We start from the raw sequence: 13,602 nt of genomic DNA on the forward strand, positions 1-13,602 counted from the left end.
TCTTTTTGTTTTTTTCTAGATAGTATATCTTTATCGATTGGATTTCTTACCAAAATTATTTTTTAGACGATTTTTTTGATGGATCTAATTTATTAAAAAAATTCATTCAAAAAGACATTTAACATCTAATCAATTTAAATGACACAAAAACTTTCAAACAAAATTTTTATAAAAAACACTATGCACATAGAATTATTGACTGATTCTTTGAAAATAATCGATAGTAACAAATTCATTTGATTTCTTTATGAGTAATTGAGCAATTAGATTAATAAAATACTTCATTTTTTTTTCCTTTTGAGAATAAGTATTTCTCATTCTTGTTATGACCACTTTTCCTCTTCTTTATTTTTTTTTTTTAATTTGGTCCTTGTCAAACTTGGTAACATATTTGATATTACAAAGTAGGCTATACAATATTATGCATTTAGTTTTTTATTCATCCTTAAATAGTCCTATTTAATAAATAAATAAATAAAGTTTTGATCTCAAATTCTTCATCCTTTATCAATATAATTTTACATACATACTTGGGTTAGGCTACGAATTTGGGTTGGGCTAAACAGATTTTAATTTTCAAAGTTAATTGGCCCGTCATCCAATTGTTTTAAAGCCCAAAATTTAAGCCTATTCAGCCCATTGAAAAAAATAAACTATAATTAGTATATAATTTTTTTTACAATTAAAAAAAAGAAAGAAAAAATAATTAGTGGTCCTTGTTATAGATTTACAAATTCCACCCCAACGTTCTTAAATAAAAAATTGCAAGTCATAAAGATGGAAGATTCATGCACAACTTCTAGGCACATTCAATTACAATAATGGTAGCTTAATTTTCCAATGGCTTGACTTTTACTTTCTTATTATAAATATATATATATATATATATATAAAATTATAGATATATAATTTTAAATTAGTATTAGTATTATACTCCATTCAACATATTTTTTTTCCATCTCACTTAATTACAGATGAATCTTAATTTTCGTTAAAAAAATGAGTTTAATTAATTAATTTATGGGGTTTTTATTCTTTTACATTTACTTTAACCAAAAACGTTTTAAGTACAATTATTTTTAATATATGTGAGTAAGTTGCTAATTAAAGAAAAATCAAGTTACAGTCAATTGATTTTATTGACTTTTCTTGTTGAGATATATTTTCAATTATAAAACAATTTCGAATAAAAAAGAAAAAAAATCCAAACATTATCTTGTTATCATTACAAAGAAAATTATATAAAAGGAAAAAACAAAAACAATCTTGACTATTTCAAAAATTTTATCATAATTTGGACATATTAATTTTTATCGATTTTCGTTAGTATCATAGCATATTGTATGATATTAATATACTTAATAATACTATAATATTTTTCTCCTATAAATGAAAAAAAAAAGTATAAATAAGATGGAAGTTATTGAAAAGGTTAAAAATTACTTATAAACTATGTAGAGTAGGACAGAAAACATGTCCCCAAATCCTATGTCACAGATTCAATTCATCATCTAGATGAGATTGATGGATGTTTCTTGCAGCTTTGCAATAATAGATTTTGCCCCACTACAGCTCACCTAGTTCTTGTTGGGAGTCTTTACTTTTGACAACAAAAAATTGACTCCATTTTTTTTATTTGTGTTTTAAATGTTTTTTATATTTAAATATTTAATTTAATAATAATAGTATTTATTTTTATATATGTAAATAAATATAATTAAATCTCAATCAACCAAAAAAATATCCTATTTTTTTAATATTTCATCCCTGCTAATTTTTTATTAAGACATGATTGAATGTAATAAAATAATAAGAGTTTATTTGAAATTTTTCTTAATAATTTACGAACTTAGGTAATATGCCTTTTTGTTTTTTTTATAGATAGTATATATTTATCGATTGGATTTCTTATTGAAATTATTTTTTAGGCGATATTTTTGACGGATCTAATTTTGTTAAAAAAAATTATGAAAAAGACATTTAACATATAATCAATTTAAATGACACGAAAATTTTCAATGAAAAGTTTATCAAAAACACTATGCACATAGAATTATTGACCGATTCTTTGAAAATAATGGATAGTAACAAATTCATTTGATTTCTTTATAACTAATTGAGCAATTAGATTAATAAAATACTTCATCTTTTTTTTCTTTTTTCTTTTTGAGAAGAAGCATTTCTCATTCTTGTTATGACCACCTATCTTCTTTTTTTTTTTTAATTTGGTCCTTGTCAAACTTGGTAGCATATTTGATATTACTACGTAGGCTATACAATTACAATATCATACATTTAATTTTTTATTCATCCTTAAATTGTCCTATTTAATAAAAAATAAAAAAATTAAAGTTTTGATCTCAAATTCTTCATCCTTTATTAATATAATTTTACATACATACTTGGGTTAGGCTACGAATTTGGGTTGGGCTAAACAGATTTTAATTTTCAAAGTTAATTGGCCCATCATCCAATTGTTTTAAAGCCCGAAATTTAAAGCCTATTCAGCCCATTGAAAAAAATAAACTATAATTAGTATATAATTTTGTTTACAATTAAAAAAAAGAAAGAAAAAATAATTAGTGGTCCTTGTTATAGATTTACAAATTCCACCCCAACGTTCTTAAATAAAAAATTGCAAGTCATAAAGATGGAAGATTCATGCACAACTTCTAGGCACGTTCAATTACAATAATGGTGGCTTAATTTTCCAATGGCTTGACTTTTACTTTCTTATTATAAATATATATATATAAATTATAGATATATAATTTTAAATTAGTATTAGTATTATACTCCATTCAACATTTTTTTTTCCATCTCACTTAATTACAGATGAACATTAATTTTCTTCGAAAAAATGAGTTTAATTAATTAATTTATGGGGTTTTTATTCTTTTACATTTACTGTAACCAAAAACGTTTTAAGTACAATTATTTTTAATATATGTGAGTAAATTGTTCATTAAAGAAAAATCAAGTTACAGTCAATTGATTTTATTGACTTTTCTTGTTGAGATATATTTTAAATTATGAAACAATTTCTAATAAAAAAGAAAAAAATCCAAACATTATCTTGTTATCATTACAAAGAAAAATATATAAAAGAAAAAAAACAAAAACAACCTTGACTATTTAAAAAATTTTATCATAATTTGGACATGTTAATTTGTATCGATTTTCGTTAGTATCATAGCATATTGTATGATATTAATATACTTAATAATACTATAATATTTTTCTCCTATCAATGAAAAAAAGAAAATAGAAATAAGATGAAATTTATAGTAAAGGTTAAAAATTACTTATAAACTATGTAGAGTAGGACAGAAAGCATGTCCCCAAATCCTATGTCACAGATTCAATTTATCATCTAGATGAGATTGATGGATGTAATTTTGCAGCTTTGTAATAATAGATTTCGCCCCACTACATCTCACCTAGTTCTTGTTGGGAGTCTTTACTTTGGACCATAAAAAATTGACTCCATTTTTTTTATTTGTGTTTTAAATTTTGTTTATGTTTCAATATTTAATTTAATGATAATAGTATTTAATTTTTATATATGTAAATAAAATAAATTAAATTAAATTAAAATTTATTCTCAATCAACCAAAAAAGTCTCCTATTTTTTTAATATTTCATCCCTGCTAATTTTTTATTATTAATCTAATTGAAAGAACATCATGCCTTTAAAATCGGTCAAGGGGGCATTTAATAACTGTTTCACTTTTATTTACTTCATGGTTCCTCATTTTTCCTTCCCCTCTCCCACGTAAAAATTCTTCTTCTTTTATCAATCGTTTGACTTTTTTTTTGCTTATGGTGACAAAATCGTTTATATTTTCTAATTAGATAAAATCTAATTTTGTATTTCTTAAAGATTTTTTTAATAAAAGAGAATTTTTAAAATTTTTTTTAATTCATTGACAAATAATATTCAAATTTATCTAATTTTTGAAATGAGATCATCTTTAACAAATATTAAATTAAGTTATGTTTAGATCAAATGAGCATTTTTTCTTTACGCATGCAATGAATGTATTGTATAATCGTGTGAAAGAATATTACAGATTTCATATTAAATAAGATAAGACGAATTTAAGTTTATAAGTAAGATGAGTCGTGAAAGAAAAACGACAATTAATTTAATTAGGTAGAATTTCATGCTAATTCTCGATTTTAGCTTCATTATATCAAAATATAGAAAAAGTAATAATATTGATTAAATTATGATTTGGTTAAAAGATAATTTTATTGAAAACCAAAGTAAGGCTAATTTGTCTTACAAAATAATTATGTAAATAATAAATTATTTGCATTTTCTTTGTCAACAACAAACCATTTAATAAAAATTAATTGTCTTTAAATAACTTTTGCTAAAAGTAAAAAGATCAATTAATAATATTTTTTTTCTTTTAGTGAGCTTTTTCCAAAACGACGTCGTGTATACTAATTTCACTACACCGATAAGCCACTCCCCCCACTCCCCCTGCTCTCCCTAGTCTTTTGACTTTTCAGTTTCACTTTCTCCTTCATTTTTTTTGAGAAGAGTTTTATTTTATTTTATTTAATTTGTTCATGATCCTTTCTTCCCCAAATCTCTCTCTCGCTCTCTTCCCTCTTTTCGATAGCAAAGGAAAAAAAGAGAATTCAAAACAAAAACGAAAATCAAATTTCGACGCACCAAAATTTTCTAGGGTTTAATCTCGGCTCTCTCTCGTCAGCGATTCCTTTCCATCGCCGTTCGATTTCTTCTACGACGACTGTCCTGTAAGTTCAAAGCCTTATTCTCTCCACTTCTTTGCTCATTCTGTTTTTCTTTTCTCTCTCGCTCCGATCGTCGACCACGCGTGTTCTCGGCGATCATTTCGAGTTTGCCTCTCTGTGTATTTAGTAGAATTTTTGTACCTGATAATTTATTGAATCTAATATTAATTTTTTATTATATTTAACATTAATGATCTGTTTTTGATAATTATGGTCAAATTTTATTATTTTTATTTGAATTTTCAATGAGTTCATTGCATTTATGCGTTCTATTAAGATGAAAAAAGAATTAAATGTTAGTAGCAATAGTTGCGCTTGTAGCGATTGTTAAAACGCCAAAGCGTTGAGTATATGTTATTTGAGAGGAAATTTGGCTTTAATGAGAGTTTAGTTATGTGAAGATTTAGTCTGTTTCTGTAGAATTACGTGGAAGGATTTTTATTCTTTTTAGATTTTTTTTATAAACATATTAATTAGCTGTTAAAGTAGAAAGTTTTGGTTTATTTTGGTACGTTTCAGTATTTTTGTTTTTTAATTGATTTTTGATTGCAGATTATAGGTTACTCTAATTTAATTTATTGTGCTCAAGTATTCAATTTTTTAGCGAGCAATGAAATATAAGGGTTCTAGCATTTTTAATTTTTATTTGACTGTTAATGTAGGGGGTCACTGCAATGCACCGAGTGGGCAGTGCAGGGAACAATGCCAATTCTAACCGCCCACGTAAAGAAAAGAGGCTGACATATGTATTGAATGACACCGATGACAAAAAGGTGAAGTGGATTTAATGGTTTCTCTTTATCTAAGCCTTTCATTATTTTCCCCTTTGTTTTTGCTATTTGAAGTGAACAAGTTGTCTTCCTTGATTTGGAGAGCTGACGAATTTTCATATTCTGATTTGTTTTAGGATTCTAATTTGTTTTTCTGTATCTTTCACTGCAATGTGGCATTTTAAATTATAGGTGTTTTCACATTTTTAGATTAATACGCCTTTTCTTATCTCTATCATGCAATCCATCGTAGCTAACATATAAATTGTAGAAGCTTGTGTTTATTTTTATATGAATTCATCTATGTGGGGGCACTAACATTTATTAACTATCCATAGAATAATTATTGGTATGCCTGTGTATTTGCTTGTATCCTTGTGTAGAGTTAGTAGACCATGCTATATGTGCTTTTCATCAGATTGACTTAGAAATGTTTATTTTAGACTTATTTTGTTGATAAACTTGGCATCTTTGAAATCTATTTGGGGTTGGAACCCATGAACTTCCTTCTCCAAGGTAATGCTGTGTTGGTGTCATTACTTGGGTTCTTCTTCTGCTTAGGATTTATGTTATACCAAATTAAAATGAAAAAAAAAGGTCTATGTTCACTGTTACTATTTTATTACATTATCCATATATCCATCATTAACATAAGATCATGTTCACAATCAAATTGGAATATTCTGCTAATCTTTTGCTTTATATTCTCAAAAAGAGTCATTATCTTAGATTGTATCAACCACTTTTTCAGTTAATTATGTGTGTGGTAACTGATGTTTCTTGACTTTGGTACATTGTTGTGCAGCATTGTGCTGGCATAAATTGTTTGGCTGTGCTAAAATCGTCTGTGTCTGATGGGTGCAACTATCTCTTCACTGGAAGTCGTGATGGCACACTTAAGAGATGGGCATTGGGTGAAGATGCGGCCACTTGCTCTGCTACATTTGAGTCACATGTTGATTGGGTACCATCTTTTTTGCCCATGATTGTTTACTTTTGGTTATCAGCATGACCCTTGTACTTTAGCTGATACCCTTCTATTGCTAATTTGTGGTGGGGAGGGTGTGAAAATTTTAATTTATTTTCTGTTTTTGGTTTACTAGAATGCCATATCTTGATGTTTTGTCAAATATGAATTTCCAACTACCCAACTCACCGAAAGGAAAATCTAGAGCACGTATTTCTCTTGTGCACATCAATTACACCAATAGTCAATTTGAATGTTGAGAGCTGTTTTATCATCTTCTTCAGTTGGGGAATTCACTATCCAATTATCTCACATACATAAGATAGCTCTATGAATGCATTAAGTTATGATTGAGAATAAGGCAATGTCCTCGTTATGCAGGTAAATGATACTGTAATTGTTGGTGATAATACACTTGTTTCCTGCTCATCTGACACCACTTTGAAGGTTTGTAGAATTACTTAATGCATTATCTTTGGCTGTTCTCTTTTGGACTAGTTTCTCCTTAATTGTTAACCTTTTCTTTTATTTGCTTTTGCCTTGAGATAAACCAGACATGGAATTGCTTGTCTGATGGAACTTGTACCAGGACTCTCCGTCAACACTCAGACTATGTTACATGTCTAGCTGCAGCTGAAAAAAATGTAATTTCTATGTCAAAATTTTAGTGGATTTATTTACTGCATGGATGAAAGGTTCCTTTCAGCGCAATACTGCTATCTAAGTTTCATGGTTAATATGGCAGCATAAGTTGTACTTCAAGGTATGATATTATTCTTTTAGAAGTCATTTTCTGATTCTTTTTTAGTTCATTTTAGACCAATGTGGTTGCCTCTGGGGGGCTTGGTGGGGAAGTCTTCGTGTGGGATATTGAAGCTGCGGTTACTCCACTCTCAAAGTCCAGTGATGCAATGGAAGATGATTGTTCCAATGGCATCAATGGTTCTGCGAATTCAATACCAATGTCAAGTTTGCGACCGATTAGCTCGAGTAACAGCATTACTGCACACTCAGCTCAGTCTCATGGTTATGTCCCCATCTCTGCCAAAGGCCATAAAGAGTCAGTCTATGCATTGGCAATGAATGATAGTGGAACCCTTCTGGTCTCTGGTGGGACTGAGAAGGTAGTTTTTGCTTCTTACTGAATTTAATTTTTCTAATAATAACATGTTTCTATGTATGACATCTTGCAAGAGATGGTCTTATCTTTACCGTTGTTAGTCATTTGATGAATTTAACAATTTCAGTAGCAATCTTAATTTCCTGTCCCACTTTTGTATAGGTTGTGCGAGTTTGGGACCCAAGAACTGGGTCAAAGACTATGAAGCTTAGAGGGCATACAGATAACATTAGGACTCTGCTTCTAGATTCTACTGGCAGGTTGGTACAATGGATTCAGCTCCGTATTCCTTAGTTCTGAGTTAAATTTTGTGTTGGAGTCTTTACAATTATGGAGCTTTAAGATGCATTTAAGATACATTTTGTTATCTGATTTTTCTCTTGCAACTGCTGAACTATTCTGTGGTAGTGGGATAAACTGATTGGTTGATTGGATAATTTTGCCAATTGTCCTATGATAAAAATATTTTGAGAACAAAAGGGGCGGTTGAAGTGTGGACACTAAACCTTGTTATGGCTTCATATAGATGTAGATGTTCACATTTAAGCGAAATTAGGTTAACTTTTCTTTGGACTTATCCGGGAGTTTATTGGGGTCTGATGGGTTCTTCCCCTGATTGAATGCTAGTGAGTTCTGTTATTTGATTGTGTGCTCCTCTGTGCTGTGTTTATTTTATTAGTGAAGTTTTTGACAGACATTTTGTATTCTTTCAGATATTGTTTATCAGGGTCCTCTGATTCTATGATCAGGTACATAATTTGTGCATTTGTTTTGCTGTTGTTTAATGACGTGCCATGTTCAACCATAAAGAATCTAAGACCTTGCCTTCATCTGGTCGTAATTTTATTTTGTAGGCTATGGGACCTTGGTCAGCAACGTTGTGTGCATTCATATGCTGTGCATACAGATTCTGTTTGGGCGCTTGCCAGCACCCCAACATTTAGTCATGTTTATAGTGGTGGTAGAGATCTTTCTGTAAGTATATATTCATGCCAAACCTTTTGAATGGACATTTTTATCATTTTTGCAAGTGTTTTGATGTAGAATTTGAGAAGAAATTTATGCTGTTTTAGGATAATTGGCTGATTAGTAATTCAGGCTTGATTGATATAGAAGGATGGGATATTACAAGAATAATTAGGGGTTTTATATTTGGTATAGATTGCGATTGGATGGAAATAATAAAGGATTTAGAAAGCAATCCTGGGCTGTGCTGGTACTGTTAACAGTAGTCGTGGATGGTAAATTAAGGGTGAAGGGTTTAATTTCATTATGAATTTATGTGAGTGGGGTTGGGGTTTGTTGGAGGTGTTCAAGGTTGGTTTGAGATTGAAACCAATGCTGGAAAAAAGAGAGTAAGGAAGAAGAATAAGTAATATAGGCTTCTTTCCTAGAATTCTTTAGACTTGATAATGTTATTCTAGCTTAAATAAGTTTTTGAATCATTTTAACATTAAATGGAGGCCATACTTCCAAATTTTCTTAGAATGTAATCTTGACAATTCTTGACATCCTTGTTGTCAGTTCTAATATTTAGCGTTAACTCTGAGCTTTTACTTATTTTTGTACATACATCAGTTATATTTGACAGACTTGACAACAAGAGAGAGTCTTTTGCTTTGCACAAAGGAACACCCGATTTTGCAGTTGGCACTGCATGATGATAGTATATGGGTTGCAACAACAGATTCTTCAGTTCATAGATGGCCTGCTGAAGGACGAAATCCACAGAAGATCTTTCAAAGAGGTGGTTCCTTCTTGGCTGGAAACTTGTCTTTTTCCAGGGCAAGAGTTTCCTTAGAAGGGTCTACTCCAGTAAGTATAGTGTATATTTTTATGTTTATACATGTTTTTGCTTACAGCAAATTACCTTGTTTATGAGAATTTTTGTCTCATAGTCCTTTTTTTCTCTGCTTTATTAATTTTTGTCAAGTATTCTTAAATGCTTAAACTCTGCACTGTGGTAACATTTCTTTCCTTTAGGTACTTGAATTGTAGTGAATTTGGTGCCTGCTCATTGATTTATTAATGGTTCTGTTTCATTTGTTCCTTGCTCACCCACGACTAAGAAAACAGAACAAATATTAGATTTTTTTTTTGATTAATCATGATGCTCTTTTATGGATATTTCTTTTGAAGTTTGGCTTTGTATGGAGTTTAATATTGATTTCTATCCCACTCCCTTGACTGATGCGCTGACATTTTTGGTCATTCTCAGACTCCTGTTTATAAAGAACCAATCTTTACCATTACTGGAACTCCAGCAATAGTTCAGCATGAAATTTTAAACAACAGAAGGCATGTCTTGACTAAGGTAAATGTGGGAGTACTTATATTTCTTGCTTTTGGTTTTAAAGACTTTGTTTTGGGAGATTGTTTTTTTTGCATAAATGATGTTTATGCCTCTTTAACAGGATACTGCTGGTTCAGTAAAGCTCTGGGAGATTACCAGGGGTGTTGTGATCGAGGACTATGGACAGGTGAACTAAATTTTTTCCCATTTTCTTTCATTGTTCTGAGTAGAAAGTTGTTTGCACTTTTCTTTTCACTTACAGGTGTGGACACACTTCTAGATGGGTATGTTTATATTTGTATGCATTTATTCATTCCTTTAATTTCAATGTCCAGGTTTCATTTGACGAGAAAAAGGAGCAGTTGTTTGAGATGGTGCGATATCTATTAATTTGAATTTATATGAGTTAAATACAATGCATTTTTTTTTCTGGAATTTACTGTTGATTTTTGCTTAAAACCACTCTAGGTAAGCATTCCTGCATGGTTCACGGTGGATACCCGGCTTGGAAGCTTGTCTGTTCATTTGGACACACCCCAATGCTTTTCTGCGGAGATGTATTCTGCAGATCTGAACATAACTGGCAAACCTGAGGATGATAAGGTATTTTCCATTGATTGTGGCAATATTTAAGTCACTGATATCTGTGAGAAATATTCTGTGATTATTATGTGCATCTGTTGTGGACTTGTCTTTGGCAGGTTAATCTAGCTCGTGAAACCCTTAAAGGTCTATTGGCTTATTGGATGACCAAAAGAAGGCAAAGACTTGGCTCCCAGGCTTCAGCCAATGGAGATGTTTTAACAGGAAAAGACATTACTTCTAGAAGTCTCCCTCATTCAAGAATTGAGGTAGATGGAAATGCAGAAAATGACTCTATGGTGTATCCTCCTTTCGAGTTTTCTATAGTTTCCCCTCCCTCAATTATCACCGAGGGTTCTCAAGGCGGTCCTTGGAGAAAGAAAATTACTGAATTGGATGGAACCGAGGATGAGAAGGACTTCCCTTGGTGGGTTTTGGATTGTGTATTAAATAATCGGCTACCACCACGAGAAAATACCAAGTAACTTCTTTGGTCTCATTAAACTTTCCTTTGCTTAATTAAATCTTAAATAACAAGATTGCGAGGAAATCTGCATACATTCAACTGCTTTTTGGTTTTCCTCTGTTTGGATATGCTTGCTACCCAGACCTGAACTTAAAGAAGTGTCGTTAAGTCCAGTAATTTGCTATGCTTTTAGTTGTGCCTTTAGCCCTTATTCTTTGATATTTTTCTTGTGGACATCAGCATTTCTATTTATTTAGAAAAGAATGTCCTTCCTTTACTGAGTTGCACTAAATTTGGAATATGAATAATTATATAACTTGTTAATCTTGTGTTAAGTAGGGTGTCCCTTCATCCTTTTCTCCCTCTCTCTCTTTATGAACACTTTTCATTTTGCAGGTGCAGCTTCTACCTTCATCCATGTGAAGGTTCAAACGTTCAGATCCTCACACAGGGGAAGTTAAGTGCACCTCGCATATTGAGAATACATAAGGTATGCCTGTCTTGTTTTCTTTAGAACTTGCAAAAGACAATTTCTTTTGCATGGCATGCATTTGTACAAAGTAGCAACCGTTGTCTGTATATAGACCTAGAAGACTTGGTTAATACACTATACTATTTCATAATATGGAGCATGGACAGCATAAGGGCCAAAAGAGCAATGTTAGGTTACTGGAAATGTTATTTTAGTATACATATACATTGATAGGACCTTTAACTTTGTTGTAGCCAAAACAAGATTGGAATGAATTAGAATGAAATAGTCTTCTGAATTAGCTTTGTTGAGTGCTCTTTTACTCATATAGTAGAGCAAGATGCCTTTGTGGTTTGTTAGATTTTCTTTTCTTCACTGGTTTTTAAAATTTGGATATCAGATGCTGATAACTGGTTTATCAGAAGATGATGTATGTATTAATTTTTTGGACACCAACTTGATATTAATGCAGAAAAGCTTGTTTTAAATTGTATTTTGTATATCAATATTTATGGGTCTTCTGGTATAATAATGTACATTCATTCCGTTGTTGTGATTATGTAGGTTGTCAACTATGTCATAGAAAAGATGGTGCTTGACAAACCAATTGATAGTGTAAATACCGATGGGACATTTGCTCCTGGACTTGGAGGACAATTGCAGCATTCAGCAGTTGGAGATGGATCTTTTCGGTCTGGATTGAAGCCTTGGCAAAAGCTTCGGCCTTCTATTGAGATTTTGTGTAATAATCAGGCAAGTGAACGGCATGTTTTATGTTACAATGACATTGGTTAAGAGCCTAAGATCTCTTTGTCAAAGCTGTGGTTTTGTTCCTCATCTTGTGGTACCAATAAATAAACCTTCCTATGTGGTGTTTGTAAAATAGTTTTAGACTAACTTGTTTAGTTCAAAGTTCAATCATTCTATGCTGACCTCTTGTTTTGTTTGCTACTCTATGTTCCAGGTATTATCTCCAGACATGAGCTTAGCTACTGTGCGAGCTTACGTATGGAAGAAACCCGAGGACTTGATACTTAATTATAGAGTGATACAGGGCAGGTGATTTCATTGACTTCTGGGAGCAGGTGAGTGGCTAGTTATGCATGTTACTTAAGTTACCTGTATCACTTTTAACAGAACAATACATATGTGAATGAATATCCTTTGGGGAACATTATTTGTCATGATAAAAGCAGGAAACTTGTTTTTATTGGATTTATTTTCTTGTTTATTTGTTTTTGGTTTTGGAAAGGGGAGGGAGGGGTTGGTTAATTGGTTAGAAAGGAAGCATGCTGGTAATTAAATTTACCCCTATAATTCTGTCAATTTAAAATGGAATCAGTGTTTGTTTCATTTGGATCTGAGATTAACATTGATTACTTTCTCTAGACCATTTCTGTGCATTGGATATCTGTAGTAAGCAATCAGCTTAAATAGTGTTTGAACTGTATCCTCTCTTCTCTGTTAGGCTGCAGATTGGTCTCAGTATATTGGGATGGAGATCTCATGCTTTTGTAAAGTGTTGGGAATTATATTGGCTCATCTGAGGTTGCCTATCATGATCAGAAGTATCTGTGGGATCCTTGTATATTTGGAAAGATGATTGGTTTTCGATCTGGGGGCATTCTCCAGTCTTTGTTTAAGAGGATCATGGTTATGTTTTCATAGTTCAGCGGATGCTTATCATAAATTTTTGGTCTTTTTCTAGTGAAGATGAGCATGATCTTACCATACATCAGAAAGAAGCTGTAGGGTGGAAATGCAAGCGACAGAACAGTTTGTAACTACGGGGGACAATTAGCTGAAAGAAATTTGGGTACTTTCTGGGACAAAAAAAAAAATAGGCATATGATGTCGAAAGCTCTGTAGATTTGTATTGTGGGGTACAATACCTAGTCATAGAAACTCTTGTTATGAAGTTGATTTTTTTTTTCTCTTCTGGAAATAAGACTTTTAATTTGTGCATCAAATCAGTCATATATTTCTAGAAAACTTTCTCATGCATTTTTCAGTAGATTTTTTTGAGTCAAGAAATGAAATATTAATGACTGCATTAGATTACTTCTAATAGCCGATTAGATTTCGAGTCGTATTCCATGCTTTATCTACCAGTAGACACTCAGGGAAGAGGATTTGATGTAGTTGGTTTGTTTCTTCTCAAA

The 13,602-nt window shown here is 31.3% G+C and overlaps 1 protein-coding gene across 1 annotated transcript; it reads left to right on the forward strand.

Annotated features, from left to right (window-relative positions):
• Nucleotides 1–4,524: 4,524 nt before the first annotated feature.
• LRS1 (Transducin/WD40 repeat-like superfamily protein) lies at nucleotides 4,525–13,501 on the forward strand. The gene is made up of 19 exons (XM_007030617.3): nucleotides 4,525–4,773; nucleotides 5,433–5,543; nucleotides 6,346–6,504; nucleotides 6,889–6,954; nucleotides 7,062–7,151; nucleotides 7,326–7,631; nucleotides 7,790–7,887; nucleotides 8,341–8,376; nucleotides 8,482–8,602; nucleotides 9,206–9,442; nucleotides 9,846–9,941; nucleotides 10,042–10,107; nucleotides 10,256–10,294; nucleotides 10,389–10,523; nucleotides 10,622–10,983; nucleotides 11,365–11,458; nucleotides 12,005–12,193; nucleotides 12,405–12,525; nucleotides 12,909–13,501. Exons 2-18 carry the CDS (start codon nucleotides 5,445–5,447, stop codon nucleotides 12,501–12,503), a joined length of 2,292 nt encoding a protein of 763 aa, XP_007030679.3. The 5' UTR covers nucleotides 4,525–4,773; nucleotides 5,433–5,444; the 3' UTR covers nucleotides 12,504–12,525; nucleotides 12,909–13,501.
• The last annotated feature ends 101 nt before the right edge of the window (nucleotides 13,502–13,602 follow it).

The sequence above is a fragment of the Theobroma cacao genome, chromosome 5, assembly GCF_053813885.1.
Source record: "Theobroma cacao isolate CCN51 chromosome 5, ASM5381388v1, whole genome shotgun sequence".
NCBI classification, from domain to species: Eukaryota; Viridiplantae; Streptophyta; class Magnoliopsida; order Malvales; family Malvaceae; genus Theobroma; species Theobroma cacao.

Excerpts from the sequence above, each read along its gene's own strand:
- LRS1 (XM_007030617.3), top strand. The coding sequence starts at position 5,445 with ATGCACCGAGTGGGCAGTGCAGGGAACAATGCCAATTCTAACCGCCCA. Across the intron at positions 6,505-6,888 it reads TTGAGTCACATGTTGATTGG|GTAAATGATACTGTAATTGT; the intron begins GTACCATCTTTT and ends CTCGTTATGCAG. Across the intron at positions 7,888-8,340 it reads CTTCTAGATTCTACTGGCAG|ATATTGTTTATCAGGGTCCT; the intron begins GTTGGTACAATG and ends GTATTCTTTCAG.